The sequence below is a fragment of the Capricornis sumatraensis genome, chromosome 6, assembly GCF_032405125.1.
Source record: "Capricornis sumatraensis isolate serow.1 chromosome 6, serow.2, whole genome shotgun sequence".
NCBI lineage: Eukaryota > Metazoa > Chordata > Mammalia > Artiodactyla > Bovidae > Capricornis > Capricornis sumatraensis.
Window position 1 is genome coordinate 85,186,389 of NC_091074.1, and position 14,402 is coordinate 85,200,790.

The 14,402-nt window shown below is 49.8% G+C and overlaps 1 protein-coding gene across 3 annotated transcripts; it reads right to left on the reverse strand.

Moving 5' to 3' along the window:
* Window positions 1-7,793: 7,793 nt before the first annotated feature.
* On the reverse strand, window positions 7,794-9,868 carry SIGMAR1 (sigma non-opioid intracellular receptor 1). Of its 3 annotated transcripts, none has more exons than XM_068973987.1 (4): window positions 9,674-9,868; window positions 9,281-9,481; window positions 9,055-9,147; window positions 7,794-8,138 (listed from the first exon to the last, which is right to left on the reverse strand). In XM_068973987.1, the coding sequence occupies exons 1-4, from the start codon at window positions 9,762-9,764 to the stop codon at window positions 7,912-7,914; spliced, it is 612 nt and encodes a 203-aa protein (XP_068830088.1). In that variant the 5' UTR covers window positions 9,765-9,868; the 3' UTR covers window positions 7,794-7,911. The 3 variants fall into 3 exon arrangements, with proteins under 3 accessions (XP_068830088.1, XP_068830087.1, XP_068830089.1); XM_068973986.1 differs by having other exon boundaries at window positions 9,614-9,868; XM_068973988.1 differs by lacking the exon at window positions 9,055-9,147 and having other exon boundaries at window positions 9,614-9,868.
* Window positions 9,869-14,402: the final 4,534 nt, after the last annotated feature.

Sequence of the window (14,402 nt, forward strand, 5' to 3'; positions counted from 1 at the left end):
CGCAGTCCCCCCACGGGTGGAGGGGCTGGCACCAGGCGGGGCCCTGAGGAAAGGGCTGCCTGTGGGGGAGGGAATGATGGGTGTTGGATCCAACCAAGGGGAGGTGGTCATGGATTCAGGGAAGCACCAGTGGGGGCATGAGGAAAAAGTCAGAAAGATCGCTTTCTCAGAAATCCACCGAGGGGTAAAAAGAGCAGGACAGGGACTGGGCCCAGAGAGACAGACACAGACATTGACAGAGCACAGGTAGAGACTGAGCAGATCAAAGAGGGTGACAAGGACCAAGAAACAGAGAGAAATGGAGGGGAGAGAGAGAATGACAGGGAGATGTGAGGACAGAAATGGAGATGGGCCAGAGAGATGGGGAGAGACGAGAGACTGAGAGGGACCAAGGTGGAGAGAGGCAGAGACAGAGATGGGGAGAGATGAGATTAATAGAGACATCAGAGAGAGACTGGGCAGATAGGAGCTAGAGGAGCAAGAGATAAAAATCAAAGACCTGAGTGACAGGCTGTCCAGGGAGAGTCACAGAGAGACAGAGGCAGACAAATAGTAAGACCAGGGGAGAGGGACCGGAGAGGACCGCAGCAGGAGGCAGAGACAGGGCAAAACAGTTAATAGACAGCGGGGCAGAGACAGGGACAGGGGGAAAGACGGAGCCGAGGCAGAGAGGCTGAGGACTAGACCCGAGGAGGAGCGGGAACAGAGGACCCCCGGGACAGACCCCGGGACGGGGCCGGGGACGCCGGGGTCTCGCTCCCAGCTGCCACACTCACCAGCCTGGCGCGGCCCGCTGCCCCCGTAGTCTCCACGGCGCTCCCTCCGTTCAGGCCGCCTCTCGGGCGGCCCCTGTCGCGGCTCGGTTCCCTGCGCAGAGTCCTCTGCCGTGCGCTCCAGCCGCCGCGCGCCCCTCCGGCCTCCGTGCGCTCACTCGCTGCTCTGCTGGCGGCGGCCGCGAGGGCGGGACCCGAGCGGGGCAGGGCGGGCGGGGAGGCAGGGGGAGGCCCCGGGAGAGGGGGGGGTGCTCTGCGGCTTCCAGCCCCCCAACAGGTGTCTCCCACCCTCCATACAGCCAGATTCGGGGAGGATAGGGCGCTGGAGAGCTTCTTGGGATCATGCAAAGGAGAGTGAGGCGTCTCCCATCACTGAACTCCGGTCCGGGGTCCTTCCCCGGCCGCACCCGTCCGGGGTAGGGGCCCCACACCAGTCCTCCGTGCCCGGCATCCTAACAACAACATTCGTGTTCACACACCAACACACTCTGTCCCGAGTTCAAGGCACAGCGCCGCCGTGTCTCACACACTTGTCTACAGGAATGCTGTGGCGCCAATGCCTAGACTGGCTGTGATCAGAAGGGGAATCACTGCAGGATTCTGGGGTGAACGTGCAGGGCCTGGACAGAGCAAAAACTTCCCCTTGCCCTGCTTAGGTGCTGGCCCCAGCTGCAGGCACGCTACAGCTTGCACCATACTCACATATGGTGAACTCACTTCTGCACTCACACACTCAGAGGTCGCTGAGCTGATTGCGCACCAACATCAGGGCACACATACCACCTGCAGGTACAAAGCTACACCACGTTTAGCTCTTTTGACGTTCTATTATGGAAAATGTCAACATATTCCCAAGGAGAGTGACTAGAATAATGAGTCTCTGGCACTCCTCATGAATTTCAACAGTGATCAGATTTTGCCCATTTTTCCAGACACCCTCTACCCATGTTTGCATAATTATTTCCAACTGCTCCAGGCTCACCCCGCCCCAGTTATCCTCCAGATGAGGAGATGCCATTCCTTAGCAGCCTGGACCCCACTCTTAAGTGCCCTCATACATTCCACAGTTTCTTCCTATGCCCAAGGAAATTGACCTACTAAAAGCACCGAGGGTCACCCAGAGGTGATGCCAAATGCATGAGTGAACATCAGGCCTCTGTACGAGTGATAGCTGGCATGGTTGTGAAACTCTGCTGTGTCAAACACAGCACTTGGCACCTGACGTCATTCATACTCACTGAGATATACTGTGCCAGGGCCAAGATTTCTCTAGGAGGCAGAAATTCAGGGGTGACTTTTACCGTCTTCTTCCTCATCCACCCTCTCCCAATCAGTCTGTTCCTCTCAGACACAGGTTGCCCTGGCCTGGACCACCAATTCTTCTTACCAGGATCTTGTGGTGGTAACACCCCTGTGCTCTCCCTGGCTCCAGCCTCCGTTCTGTCCCCAGCTCATTTCCTGCTATGGCAGGAAGCCCTTGTTCTCTTTTAGCCCACCCCTGGTCACAGTGACACTCAGTCCTGCTCATACCCTTGGATCACTCCAGTGCCCACCTGCTCAGATTTCAGATCGGACAGCCAGTCAGACACCACCTCCACCAAGAAGCCTTGGTGATCCCACCACTTTCAAATCTGAAGCCCCCTGCCCCCACGGCTTTGTGTGGTGTAAATTCTCCTGGGGCAGAGTCAAGCCCCTCTGCTGTCCCACCTCCAAGGTAACTCCTGTGCTCAGCTTGCCTGCCTCCCTCCCCACCCTCCAACTTCTCAGGCTGTTCAGAGGAGAGGAGGTACCCGGAGAGGGATAAAGGTAAGGTTCCTTCACTTTCACTTTTCACTTTCATGCATTGGAGAGGGAAATGGCAACCCATTCCAGTGTTCTTGCCTGGAGAATCCCAGGGACGGGGGAGCCTGGTGGGCTGCCGTCTATGGGGTCGCACAGAGTCGGACACGACTGAAGTGACTTAGCAGCTATTGCAAATGTAGGAACTGGCTTGAGGGAATTCCAGTTCTGAGGGTTTGGAGATTGCTTTGGAGGGGATGGAGAGGGATAAGGGACTGGGACGCTACTCGCCAAGGAAAAGAATCAAGTGGGGCTTCAAGAACAGTGGGGCTTCCCTTGTTGCTCAGTGGTAAAGAATCTGTCTGCTGTTGCAGGAGACATGGTTTGATCACTGATCCGGGAAGATCCCACATGCCACACCACAACTATTGAGCCTGTGCTCTAGAGCCTGGGAGTCACAATTCATGAGCCCACGTGCCACAAGAACTGAAGCCCGAGTGCCCAAAGCTTGTGCTACGCAACAAGAGAAGCCACTGCAATGAGAAGCCCTCGAACCACAACTAGAGAGTAATCCCAGCCCACCACTAGAGAAAAGCCTGCGCAGAAACAAAGACCATGCACAGCCAAAAATAAATAAAACTGTGTTTTTTAAAAAGAAGTATAGTAAATTCACGTTTGGGTCTAGGCTGCTGCTGCTGCTGCTGCTGCTGCTGCTGCATCGCTTCAGTCGTGTCCGACTCTGTGCGACCCCATAGACGGCAGCCCACCAGGCTCCCCCGTCCCTGGGATTCTCCAGGCAAGAATACTGGAGTGGGCTCCCATTTCCTTCTCCAATACATGAAAGTGAAAAGTGAAAGTGAAGTCACTCAGTTGTGTCTGACCCTTAGCGACCCCATGGACTGCAGCCTACCAGGCTCCTCCGTCCATGGGAGTTTCCAGGCAAGAGTACTGGAGTTGGTTGCCATTGCCTTCTCCGGTTGGGTCTAGGCTAGGAAGGCACAACGGGGAAGGGCAGAGGAGAAGGAATAAGCTGACTGGTACCTGGTTTCTCTTTCTCTCCATCTGCGAAGAAGAAAGTCATCTTATACCCGTATATAGCCCCGCTCTGAGCCTGTACCTCACAGGTAGATAGATTTAAACCTCCATTCATCCAACACATACTTATGGAGCACCTATGTTATGCAAGGCACTGTTGGACACAGGAGTAAATAGCAAAGTCCCTATTATAGTGGCATAATTCCAGTGGGAGAAATATATAGTGTGTATAATAAGCAAAATGGAGAAAAATAAATCTGGGTTGAGGGAATAGATAGGGAATAGTGTATTAGTTACCTATTACTGTGCAACAAATTACATTCAAACTTAGCAGCTTGAAACAGCATTTATTTTTTCACCATTTTGTGAATCAGGAATTCGAGAGTGGCTTAGCTGAGGGGTACTGACTGTTTTTCATGAGGTTGTAGTCAAGATGTTGGCTGCAGTGATTTGAAGGTTTGGCTGGGACTGGAGGATCCACTTTGCTCGCATGGCTGTTGGCAAGAGGCTGTTCTCCCAAGCTGGGCCGCTCCATAGGAGAGGACCTCATGTCCGAGTGTCCTCCCAACCTGGCAGCTGGTTTCCCCCAGAGAGAGTGACTAAAGAGGGAAGAGAGCTTTTTATAGCCTAGTTTTAGAAGTCACACACTGTCACTTATGCCATATATTATTTATTAAAAGTACATCACTAAGTCCAGCCTACACTTAAGGGGAAGGGAATTAGGCTTCACTTCTTAAAAGGAAGAGTATCAAAAATTTACTATTTGAAAACCAACACAGAAGGGCTGATATTACCCAATGTTAAGGGAAGGACTCACTGAGCAGGAATTGAAGGAGGGGAGGAAAGGCCATCCAGATACTTAGGGAAGAGCCTTGCAGTCAGAACAGCAGGTGCAAATATCCTGAAGTGGAAGTTTGATGTATTGGAAGAAAAGCAAGGCCACTGGTCTAGAACACAGTGGCCAAGGTGACCAGCTGGATGTTTGGTCAGAGGTAACATGGACCTTGGAGTAAGTTCTTGGAGGCAGTGAAGGACTGGATGAGATGGGAAGCCATTGAAAATGGCTGAGCAAAGAGTGAAAGTCTGACTCTGGTTGTTGAGTCTGACTCTGACCTTCCACGATGGATGTAAGCATGAGGCTCAGTTAGGAGGCCATTGTGGTAATCCAGGCAAGAGATGATGATGGCTTGTACCAGGGTGGTAACAGTGGAGGTGGCAAGGAGTGGTAAGATGCTGAATATGTTTTGAAGATAAATCTGACAGGATCTGTTGATGTCTTGAATATAGAATGAGAGAGAATGAAAGGTATCCAAGATGACTCCAAGGTGTTTGGCCAAAGCACCTGGGTAAGTGGAGGTGCTCTTAACTGAGGCCATAAAGACCGCAGGAGGTGCAGGATTGGGAGAGAAATCAGTTTGTGTTGAACATTTTGAGATGCCAATTAGATGACCAAGTGAAGGGGTCAAGTGAAAATAAAAGTAATCAGCTATCTGAATCTGGAGCTCAGAGGAGACCAAAAATGACTCATCAAGACACATAGATGGTCCTCAAGTTCCAACCACTGTTGCAAATGGCAGGGTTTCCTTCTTTTTCATGGCTGAATAATATTCCTTGTAGATATATACCACATTTTCTTTATCTATTCATTTTTGAGAGTATTATGTGAAATGAAATAATCAGATAAAGACAAATGTTATACATTCTCACTTAAATGCGGACTCTAAAAAAACAAAAAACTGAACTCATAGAAACAGAGAACAGATTGGTGGTTGCCAGAGGTTAGGGGTAATGTGGAGGCAGGGGAGAAATGAGAGTTGTCAAAAGGTAAACTTCCAGTTATAAGATAAGTAAGTCCTGGGGATGTAATGTACAACATACTGACTATAGTCAACAATATTATACGGCATATTTGAAAGGTGCTTAGAGAGTAGATCCTGAAACCTCTCATTAAAAGAAAAAAATTATGACTGTGTGGTGATGAATGTCAACTTGTGGTAATCATTTCATAATATGGATATTTATCAAATTATTACATTGTATACCTTAAAATTAATAAAACCTTGCATATCAATTGTATCTCAGTATAGCTGGTTTATAGGCATATAGGTGGTACTTATTTATTTATGGTTGTCCCATGTGGCTTGTGGGATCTTAGTTTCCTGACCTAGGACTGAACCCAGACCCCAGCAGTGGAAGCCTCAAGTCCTAACCACTGGATTGCTAGGGGATTCCTTAGATGATATTTAAAGTCATGAAATGGTTGCAATCACCTCAGAGCAGTATAGACCTGGGAAGTCAGAGGTTGAGGAAATAAGCAAGATCTAGCAAAGGAGGCAAAGAAGGAAGAGTAGTGTCCTCTGAGCGACACGAGCGTTTTAAGATTGTGTCAAGTTAAAGTGAGAAGAAATAACCACTGGACGTAGCAGCAGAGATGAGGAGGAGCCTCGGAGCTCAGTCCTATGTGAAAGAAAGAAATGACACAGGGAGCTGGGGCGTCCCTAATAGGTGTGGGCTCTAAGCCTAGAGGCAAAGGCGGGTTTCCTGGTGAGAGAAATTCTGAGGCTTGACTTTGCAACCTGTGATCAAATGGAGAGGCTGCAGCCAGGGCCTGTCATGGCCGACATGGTGGTGGTGGACTCTCAGGAGGCATTCTTGCCTGGGCCTCACATTCATTCTGTGTGACCAATTTAGACTTTTGATGTTCTCAGTGGTTATATATGTAGTCTTTTGTATTTTTATTCATTAGAATGTCAAATTTTTAGAATAAGACATTTTTTATAACCATGTTTCTTCCATTTTAAATATATTAGTGGGAAGAAGTGAGGCCTGAGCCTTGCTCAACCTCAGAGCAAGGTAGGAGGGGGAGGCAAGTGCAGGGCCCGTGGGAGTGTGCACTTCAGGCACCTCTCTAATCTCATCCTAGTCCCAGCCCTCACTACCTCAGACATCACCAAATAGTGTGCCTGCTGCCCACTCCTGGGAGCCTCCACCGAAGTAAGGGATCCTGGAAAAAGCAGACTGGAGAGGAGGAACTCTTGCTCTGGGTGGAGGTGAACATGCTACCCTGGAAACCTAGTACAAAGCAGGTGGAGAATGACGCTGCCTTACAGCTCAAAAGTGGCTGCACACTGCCACCCGGTGATCATTCAGGGTAGGAATCCCAGGACTGTTCCCAGAACAGCACTAGCAGAGCTAAGACCAAGACACCAAGAGGAAGACACACACCTCAGTTAGCCTTGAATTTCTTAAACTGTGGCATTCAAACTTGGTGGACGGAAACTTATTAAACATGCTGATCTCAAGGCCTCAACCCAGAACTGATCTCTGGGGATTGGGCACAATAATCCATAGAGTCAATGAGCCTGCGGGTGATTCCTGGGAACACTTAAGTATTGAGTAAAAAGCCGCTGTCATATAAACTGAATCACACAGTGAGGGAGAGACCTTCTTGAGGCCTCCAGGAGTTAGAGGTTTTCCTGCTGCTCAGACACAAAAAGAAATGAAACTGTTCAACAGGTCTTTATTAACAGAGATAGACAGATGGACAAAGAATGCAGCAAGGGCAGTGTCCAGAAGCTGTGATGGGTGTGTGCGCGCAGAAAAGGCTTTCTCTAGGCCAGCGACAGCCCCTTGGACCTGGGCCCACCTGTCCAGGTACTCGTCCCAGCAGTGGGCCCTGGGCTGAGGCCAGCTTCCCCATCATACCCTGGAGGGAGGTGTGACCTCAGCATTTTCCATTCTCCTGGTTCTCCAAAGGGTAGGGGACAGACCATGAGGGTACTTGCATAGCAGGGGAACAAAAAGGGGTAAGGCATATGGTGAGGATGGGAGATGAAGGGGAAGGGAATCATAGCTGCAGGCGAAGGGAGCCTCCAAAGGCAGCCCCTCTCCTCCCCTATCCCCCCTAAGCAATGGCTGCTGGGCTGCAGGTTCAGACCCAGGCAGTTTGAAATAGCCACCCCCATCCCTAACTCCAGAGCTCTGACTAGGGGCAGAGAGGTTCTGGAGAGGCCTGAGTTAGTGAGTCGAGCTTGTGGGATGTGTGTTGGAACATGCCTGGCTCCCTTGGTACACGTGGGGCTCCCTCTCTGGATGGGTGTGAATGCTGCCATACACACAGGATTCAGTATCTGAATGTGTGTCTCATGTATTCCCATGACTCTCTATGTTTGGTTGTATAAGCATGTATGTCCCTGCTCATACATCAGGAACTCAGTATCTGCATGTGGTATGTTCCTGTCTGTTCACATGGGCTCCAGCAAGTGGATGTGTGCGGGCCCGCCCGCTCCTGTCCATCCACAGGTCCTCCTTCAGGCCTGGCTGGTCAGGCATCCTGGCCGAAGAGGTAGGTGGTGAGTTCCAGCCGGAGGCCCCGGGCATAGGCTCGAAGAGTGTAGAAGAGGGTGAGGAAGTCCTGGGTGCTGAAGACAGTGTCAGCCAGTGCGAAGCCCAGGGTAGAAGGGATGACACCCCGGCCATACTCCACCATCCATGTGTTTGGCCCCCACTCCACAGCCGTTGCCTCACCAGGCCCGTGCACCACTGTCTCCCCTGGGGGGACAGGGAGCAACCACCTGAGGATCCGGGCCCTGCCCTCCCCTTCCATGGCCACCCCCACCCCTGGCCTATAGGCTCTCTAGGGGTAGGGAATGGACAGGCAACTTCAGGAAAGGAAAAGCTTTACCTCACTGGTTTGGTTGGGTAAGGGGCTAAGGTGGCCACTCCTGAACTTTCCGTTGTGGTATCACCTGGCTCGTGTCCTCTCGTGGGGGAAGTCTCACTTGGCCCCGCACCACTGTCTGGGAGCCATGGAAGTCTGCATTCCCAAGCCTCACTCATGTCAAGCAGAAGTTTAGCTAAACTTGGGCTGGGCCTATTAGATAGGGTGAGATGAATATGAAACTTGCTAGGCTTTCTGAGAAATGTAGCTGTTCAATTACAATACCTGCCACACTTGGTGTTTTTTTTTTTTGCTGTGCTGTGCAGTATGCAGGATCTTAGTTCCCTGACAAGGGATCTGACCCATGCCCCCCTGCACTGGGAGTGCAGTTGTAACCACTGGACTGTCAGGGAAATCTCATGCCTGCCATGCTTGTAACATTCAACACCAAAGTTACTCAGCAGTCCAAATGCTTCATTATACAAAAAAGGGGAGACAACTGTCTGCCTTGTCTTGGGGCATGACAGCATTTCTGATTACCCAACTGACTCCAGTAACTGCTGGGAATACTGGATGATTAAAAATCAGACATGGTTAACAGGAGGTTATGTTTCCACTTGGACAGGGGAAAAGTCACAAAAACCCTCAGCACTGCCTCACCAACCACCTGTCGCTTACCTGGAGGGCAAAGGAACTAGGTGGAGGGCCCCTCAATGCACCCCCTTTTCCATGGCATCGCTCCTTCCCCCAACTACAGGTACCCAAGAATGAAAAGACCCACCTCTCTGACAAAGTCACCCTACCCACCTGGGTAGAAGACCTCACTTTTAGTAGTACCCTCTCTCCACTGGTGGAAGGTGCCTGAGATGATGGTATCCGAGATCTCAGCCCAGTAGCGCCCTGAGGAACAATCAAATGGACACTGAGTACCAGGGTATCCGTAGCATCCTACAGCTTGGCCAAACGGCAGAAAGGAGGGCATGGGCCTTTGTACAGCCCCAGCCTCCCAGTCCGGCCCGCTGCCAGCACTGACCCGAGTGGCCGCTAGAGCCCAGAGCGGTGCCGAAGAGCAGCACGTACTCGGACAGGGAGGCGTGCAGAAGGCACATGGCGCCCATCCAGCCTCCAGCGTTCACGAACACCCACTGCAGGTCCTCGTCGGGCAGCACGTGGCCCGGGTGCAGCCGCCGCAGCTCCACGATCAGCCGAGAGAAGGCCAGCTCGTGGTCCAGCCCTGGCGGGGGTAGAGGAACAAGAGTCAGGGCCAGCACCGGTCCGGAACTGGGAAACGGTGCCCCCGGAACCTCCAGCTCGGCCCGGCCCGCCCCAACCCCGTGGTCCTCCACCCGTTCACCCGCCGGCTCACCCGCGTACTGCCGAGCCAGCTGCGCTATCTCTTCGTGCTGGAAGACGAAGCTCTGAGTGCCCAGCCAGAGCCGGACCACCTGGGCCAGCACAGCCGCGACCGCCAGGAGCAGCGCGGCCCACGCCCACCGCCGGCCCACGGCCCAACACATCCCGGTGGGTGGCCTGGCACAGGGCAGCGCTAGGGGGTGCCGAGGCGGGAGGCTGTGACTCTCACTGCCTCCGAGTCTGCGGCGCGCGGTCCACTACCCGTTCCCCCGCCACCGCCGTGGTACGGCTTGCCGTGGCCAATCGGAACTGCCAGGGCGCCGGGGCACCGCCTCTCGGGTTGAACCATTATCTCTCCGGGAGCGGGGAGCCGGGAGCTCCGAGGGGGCGGGGAGCCGCCGCACGCGTCAGGCGAGGGGGCGGGTCCAAGCCCTCCGAGCCGCCGGCCTTCTGGCCTCTAGGCGGGGTCTCTCCTACTGCTGTCCTACTTGGGGTAGGAGAGGATGGCAGTGAAACGCAGAAGGGACTGGCCCTCCTGGGCTCACTGACTGGTGAAGCAGGTGAACCCGGAAGCAGAGCCTTCCGGGACTTGTGATGGTAAATGCCCGCCTTTGTTAGCACAGATGGTGGGAAGGAGGCTCTTCAACTTGGGAACGTATGCAAGGCTTTTGGAGGCGGTGACACTTCAGCAGTGTCTTTAAGAGAGATGGGAAGCGCATTGCAGTGAGCCAGTGAGACCTTCTCCAAGAGCAAAGGCATGGAGGAGAGACACAGCGTGGGGTTTTCCGGGGGCCGACAATTCTTTATTCAGAAGCACAAAATGTGAGAGGAGGGCCTTGTAAACCAACTGAAGGTTATCAGCCGCGGGGGAGTGATAAAGAAAGAGAAGCAGAAGAAGCAGAAAAAAGGCAGCATAGTGCGGTGATAAGAAAGACTGACTGGATTAAAAACCTGGCCTCTGCCACCTACTAGTTGTGTGATCTTGGACAAGTTGTTTAAACTCTTTGTAACTCAATTTTCTCATCTGTAAAATGGGATGAATAAAAGTACATCGTTTATTGTGATGAAGACTAAACCAGTTAATATTTACAAAGCAATTAGCGTCTGGCATGTGATGTCATGTGCTCAGTTCAATTTAGTTCAGTTCAGTCGCTCAGTCGTGTCTTTTTGCGACCCCATGAATCGCAGCATGCCAGGCCTCCCTATCCATCACTATCTGCCGGAGTTCACTCAGACTCACGTCTGTCGAGTCAGCGATGCCATCCAGCCGTCTCATCCTCTGTCGTCCCCTTCTCCTCCTGCCCCCAATCCCTCCCAGCATCAGAGTCTTTTCCAATGAGTCAACTCTTCGCATGAGGTGGCCAAAGTACTGGAGTTTCAGCTTTAGCATCATTCCTTCCAAAGAAATCCCAGGGCTGATCTCCTTCAGAACGGACTGGTTGGATCTCCTTGCAGTCCAAGGAACTCAAGAGTCTTCTCCAACACCACAGTTCAAAAGCATCAATTCTTCGGCGCTCAGCCTTCTTCACAGTCCAACTCTCACATCCATACATGACCACAGGAAAAACCATAGCCTTGGCTAGATGGACCTTAGTCGGCAAAGTAATGTCTCTGCTTTTCAATATACTATCTAGGTTGGTCATAACTTTTCTTCCAAGGAAGAAGCGTCTTTTAATTTCATGGCTGCAGTCACCATCTGCAGTGATTTTGGAGCCCCCCAAAATAAAGTCTGACACTGTTTCTACTGTTGGCCCATCTATTTCCCATGAAGTGATGGGAGCTGATGCCATGATCTTTGTTTTCTGAATGTTGAGCTTTAAGCCAACTTTTTCACTCTCCACTTTCACTTTCATCAAGAGGCTTTTTAGTTCCTCTTCACTTTCTGCCATAAGGGTGGTGTCATCTGCATATCTGAGGTTATTGATATTTCTCCCGGCAATCTTGATTCCAGCTTGTGTTTCTTCCAGTCCAGCGTTTCTCATGATGTACTCTGCATATAAGTTAAATAAGTAGGGTGACAATATACAGCCTTGACATACTCCTTTTCCTATTGGGAACCAGTCTGTTGTTCCATGTCCAGTTCTAACTGTTGCTTCCTGACCTGCATACAGATTTCTCAAGAGGCAGGTCAGGTGGTCTGGTATTCCCATCTCTTTCAGAATTTTCCACAGTTTATTGTGATCCACACAGTCAAAGGCTTTGGCATAGTCAATAAAGCAGAAATAGATGTTTTTGTGGAACTCTCTTGCTTTTTCCATGGTCCAGCGGATGTTGGCAATTTGAACTCTGGTTCCTCTGCCTTTTCTAAAACCAGCTTGAACATCTGGAAGTTCACGGTTCACGTATTGCTGAAGCCTGGCTTGGAGAATTTTGAGGATTACTTCACTAGCATGTGAGATGAGTGCAACTGTGTGGTAGTTTGAGCCTTCTTTGGCATTGCCTTTCTTTGGGATTGGAATAAAAACTGACCTTTTCCAGTCCTGTGGCCACTGCTGAGTTTTCCAAATTTGCTGGCATACTGAGTGCAGCACTTTCACAGCATCATCTTTCAGGATTTGAAAGAGCTCAACTGGAATTCCATCACCTCCACTAGCTTTGTTCATAGTGATGCTTTCTAAGGCCCACTTGACTTCACATTCCAAGATGTCTGGCTCTAGATTAGTGATCACATCATCATGGTTATCTGGGTCATGAAGATCTTTTTTGTACAGTTCTTCTGTGTATTCTTGCCACCTCTTCTTAATATCTTCTGCTTCTGTTAGGTCCATACCATTTCTGTCCTTTATCGAGCCCATCTTTGCATGAAATGTTCCCTTGGTATCTCTAATTTTCTTGAAAAAATCTCTAGTATTTCCCATTCTGTTGTTTTCCTCGATTTCTTTGCATTGATCGCTGAAGAAGGCTTTCTTATCTCTTCTTGCTATTCTTTGGAACTTTTCTCCTTTGCTTTTCACCTCTCTTCTTTTCACAGCTATTTGTAAGGCCTCCCCAGACAGCCATTTTGCTTTTTTGCATTTCTTTTCCATGGGGATGGTCTTGATCCCTGTCTCCTGTACAATGTCACGAACCTCATTCCATAGTTCATCAGGCACTCTATCTATCAGATCTAGGCCCTTAAATCTATTTCTCACTTCCACTGTATAATCATAAGGGATTTGGCTTAGGTCATACCTGAATGGTCTAGCGGTTTTCCCTACTTTCTTCAATTTGTCATGTGCTAGTTATAGAAATGAAACATAAAGGAGAAGAGAATTGGAAAACTGTAGCCTCACCCATGAGAATGATGGAATGAGAGGTCAACACAGTCAAATATAATTGAGTGGTCCTATTAAATGATGGGAAATGGTCACTCAGTTTCTCAGGAGGGACATGTAGCAGAGAGGTTGCTATACATTCACATATCCATTCCTTTTGCTCTTGGGTGGCCAGATTATATTCCAGTCTACTCAGTAGTTAGGTGAGAAGTATAGGCAGAAATGATGCCAGTGAAGTATAGGCAGAAATGATGTATGCCATTTCAAGGTCTGGCTCCTAAAATCTGTAAAATTATTGACACATTCTCTCTTGCCTTATCTATTATCATAGTTACATACAGTTAAGCAGTTAGTAGAGAATTCTGAATGTTGCATGGGACAGAGCGCTTCCTCTCTCCCTCAGTGGACTATGGTGCTAAGCCACTGAGTTTGTGAGTTGTTTGTTGCAGCAACTAAGATTATTTATCCTGATTACTAAAGGGCAAAAGACTTGTTACAGTGTACTGTGCAGATAAGAGTAGAGGCTAGGAAGATGGACTGTTTTTTTTGAGATACTTTTAACTAAGAAGGGAAAGATTTAGAAAGGGATTATTGCAAGACTGAGGGAACATGTTTTTGTATTGGCTCTGGCTTCTGTGACACTCCTGAATTGACCATTCTTTAATATCCCGAGTAGCAGGGACTAGCCCAAAACTCTGGTCTCTGCCATGCTGTTTTAGGAAGAGTCCTCTGGGACTGTCTAGGTCTGCAGCTCCCCTACCTGGTCTTTCAGAAATCTTCTCCAGCACACACTGTTTTAGAAAAAGAGAAAGGCTAATTATTACAGAGATGCAAATCAAAACCACACTAAAGTATGATCTCACACGGGTCAGAATGGCCATGATCAAATTGTCTATAAATAAATTCAGGACAGGATGTGGAGAAAAGGGAACCTTCCTATCCTGTTGATGGGAATGTAAACTGGTACAGCCACTATGGGGAAAAGTATGGAGGTTCCCTAAAAAATAAAAATAGAGCTACCACATGATCCAGCAATCCCACTCCTTGGCATATATCCAGATAAAATCATAATTCGAAAAGATGCTTGCTGTCTTCTCTGGTGGCGTACTGGATAAGAATCTGCCTGCTAATACAGGGGACACGGGTTCGACCTCTGGTGCAGGAAGATTCTACATGTGGCAGAGCAGCTAAGCCTGTGTGCCATAACTACTGAGCCCACCTGCTGCAACTATGGAAGCCTGAGAGCCTAGAGCCTATGCCCTGCAACAAGAGAAGCCACCACAATGAGAAGCCCATGCACCAGAACAAAGAGTATCCCCTGCTAACTTCAACTAGAGAAAGCCCACACAACAAAAAGTAGTGAAGACCCAACACAGCCAAAAACAAATAAATAAAATTATATTAAAAAGAGAAAAGATGCAAGTATCCTAATGTTCATTGCAACACTCTTTATAATAGCCAAGACATGGAGTCAACCTAAATGTCCATTGACATGGATAAAGAAGATGTGGTACATATACACAGTGTAATATCGCTGCTGCTGCTGCT

Bases quoted from the DNA above. Each gene is read 5' to 3' on its own strand.
- SIGMAR1 (XM_068973986.1), bottom strand. From the start codon at position 9,764: ATGTGTTGGGCCGTGGGCCGGCGGTGGGCGTGGGCCGCGCTGCTCCTG. The intron at 9,482-9,613 runs GTGAGCCGGCGG...TACCCCCGCCAG, and splicing joins GCTGGCTCGGCAGTACGCGG to GGCTGGACCACGAGCTGGCC. The intron at 8,139-9,054 runs GTGGGTAGGGTG...CTGTCCCCCCAG, and splicing joins AAGTGAGGTCTTCTACCCAG to GGGAGACAGTGGTGCACGGG.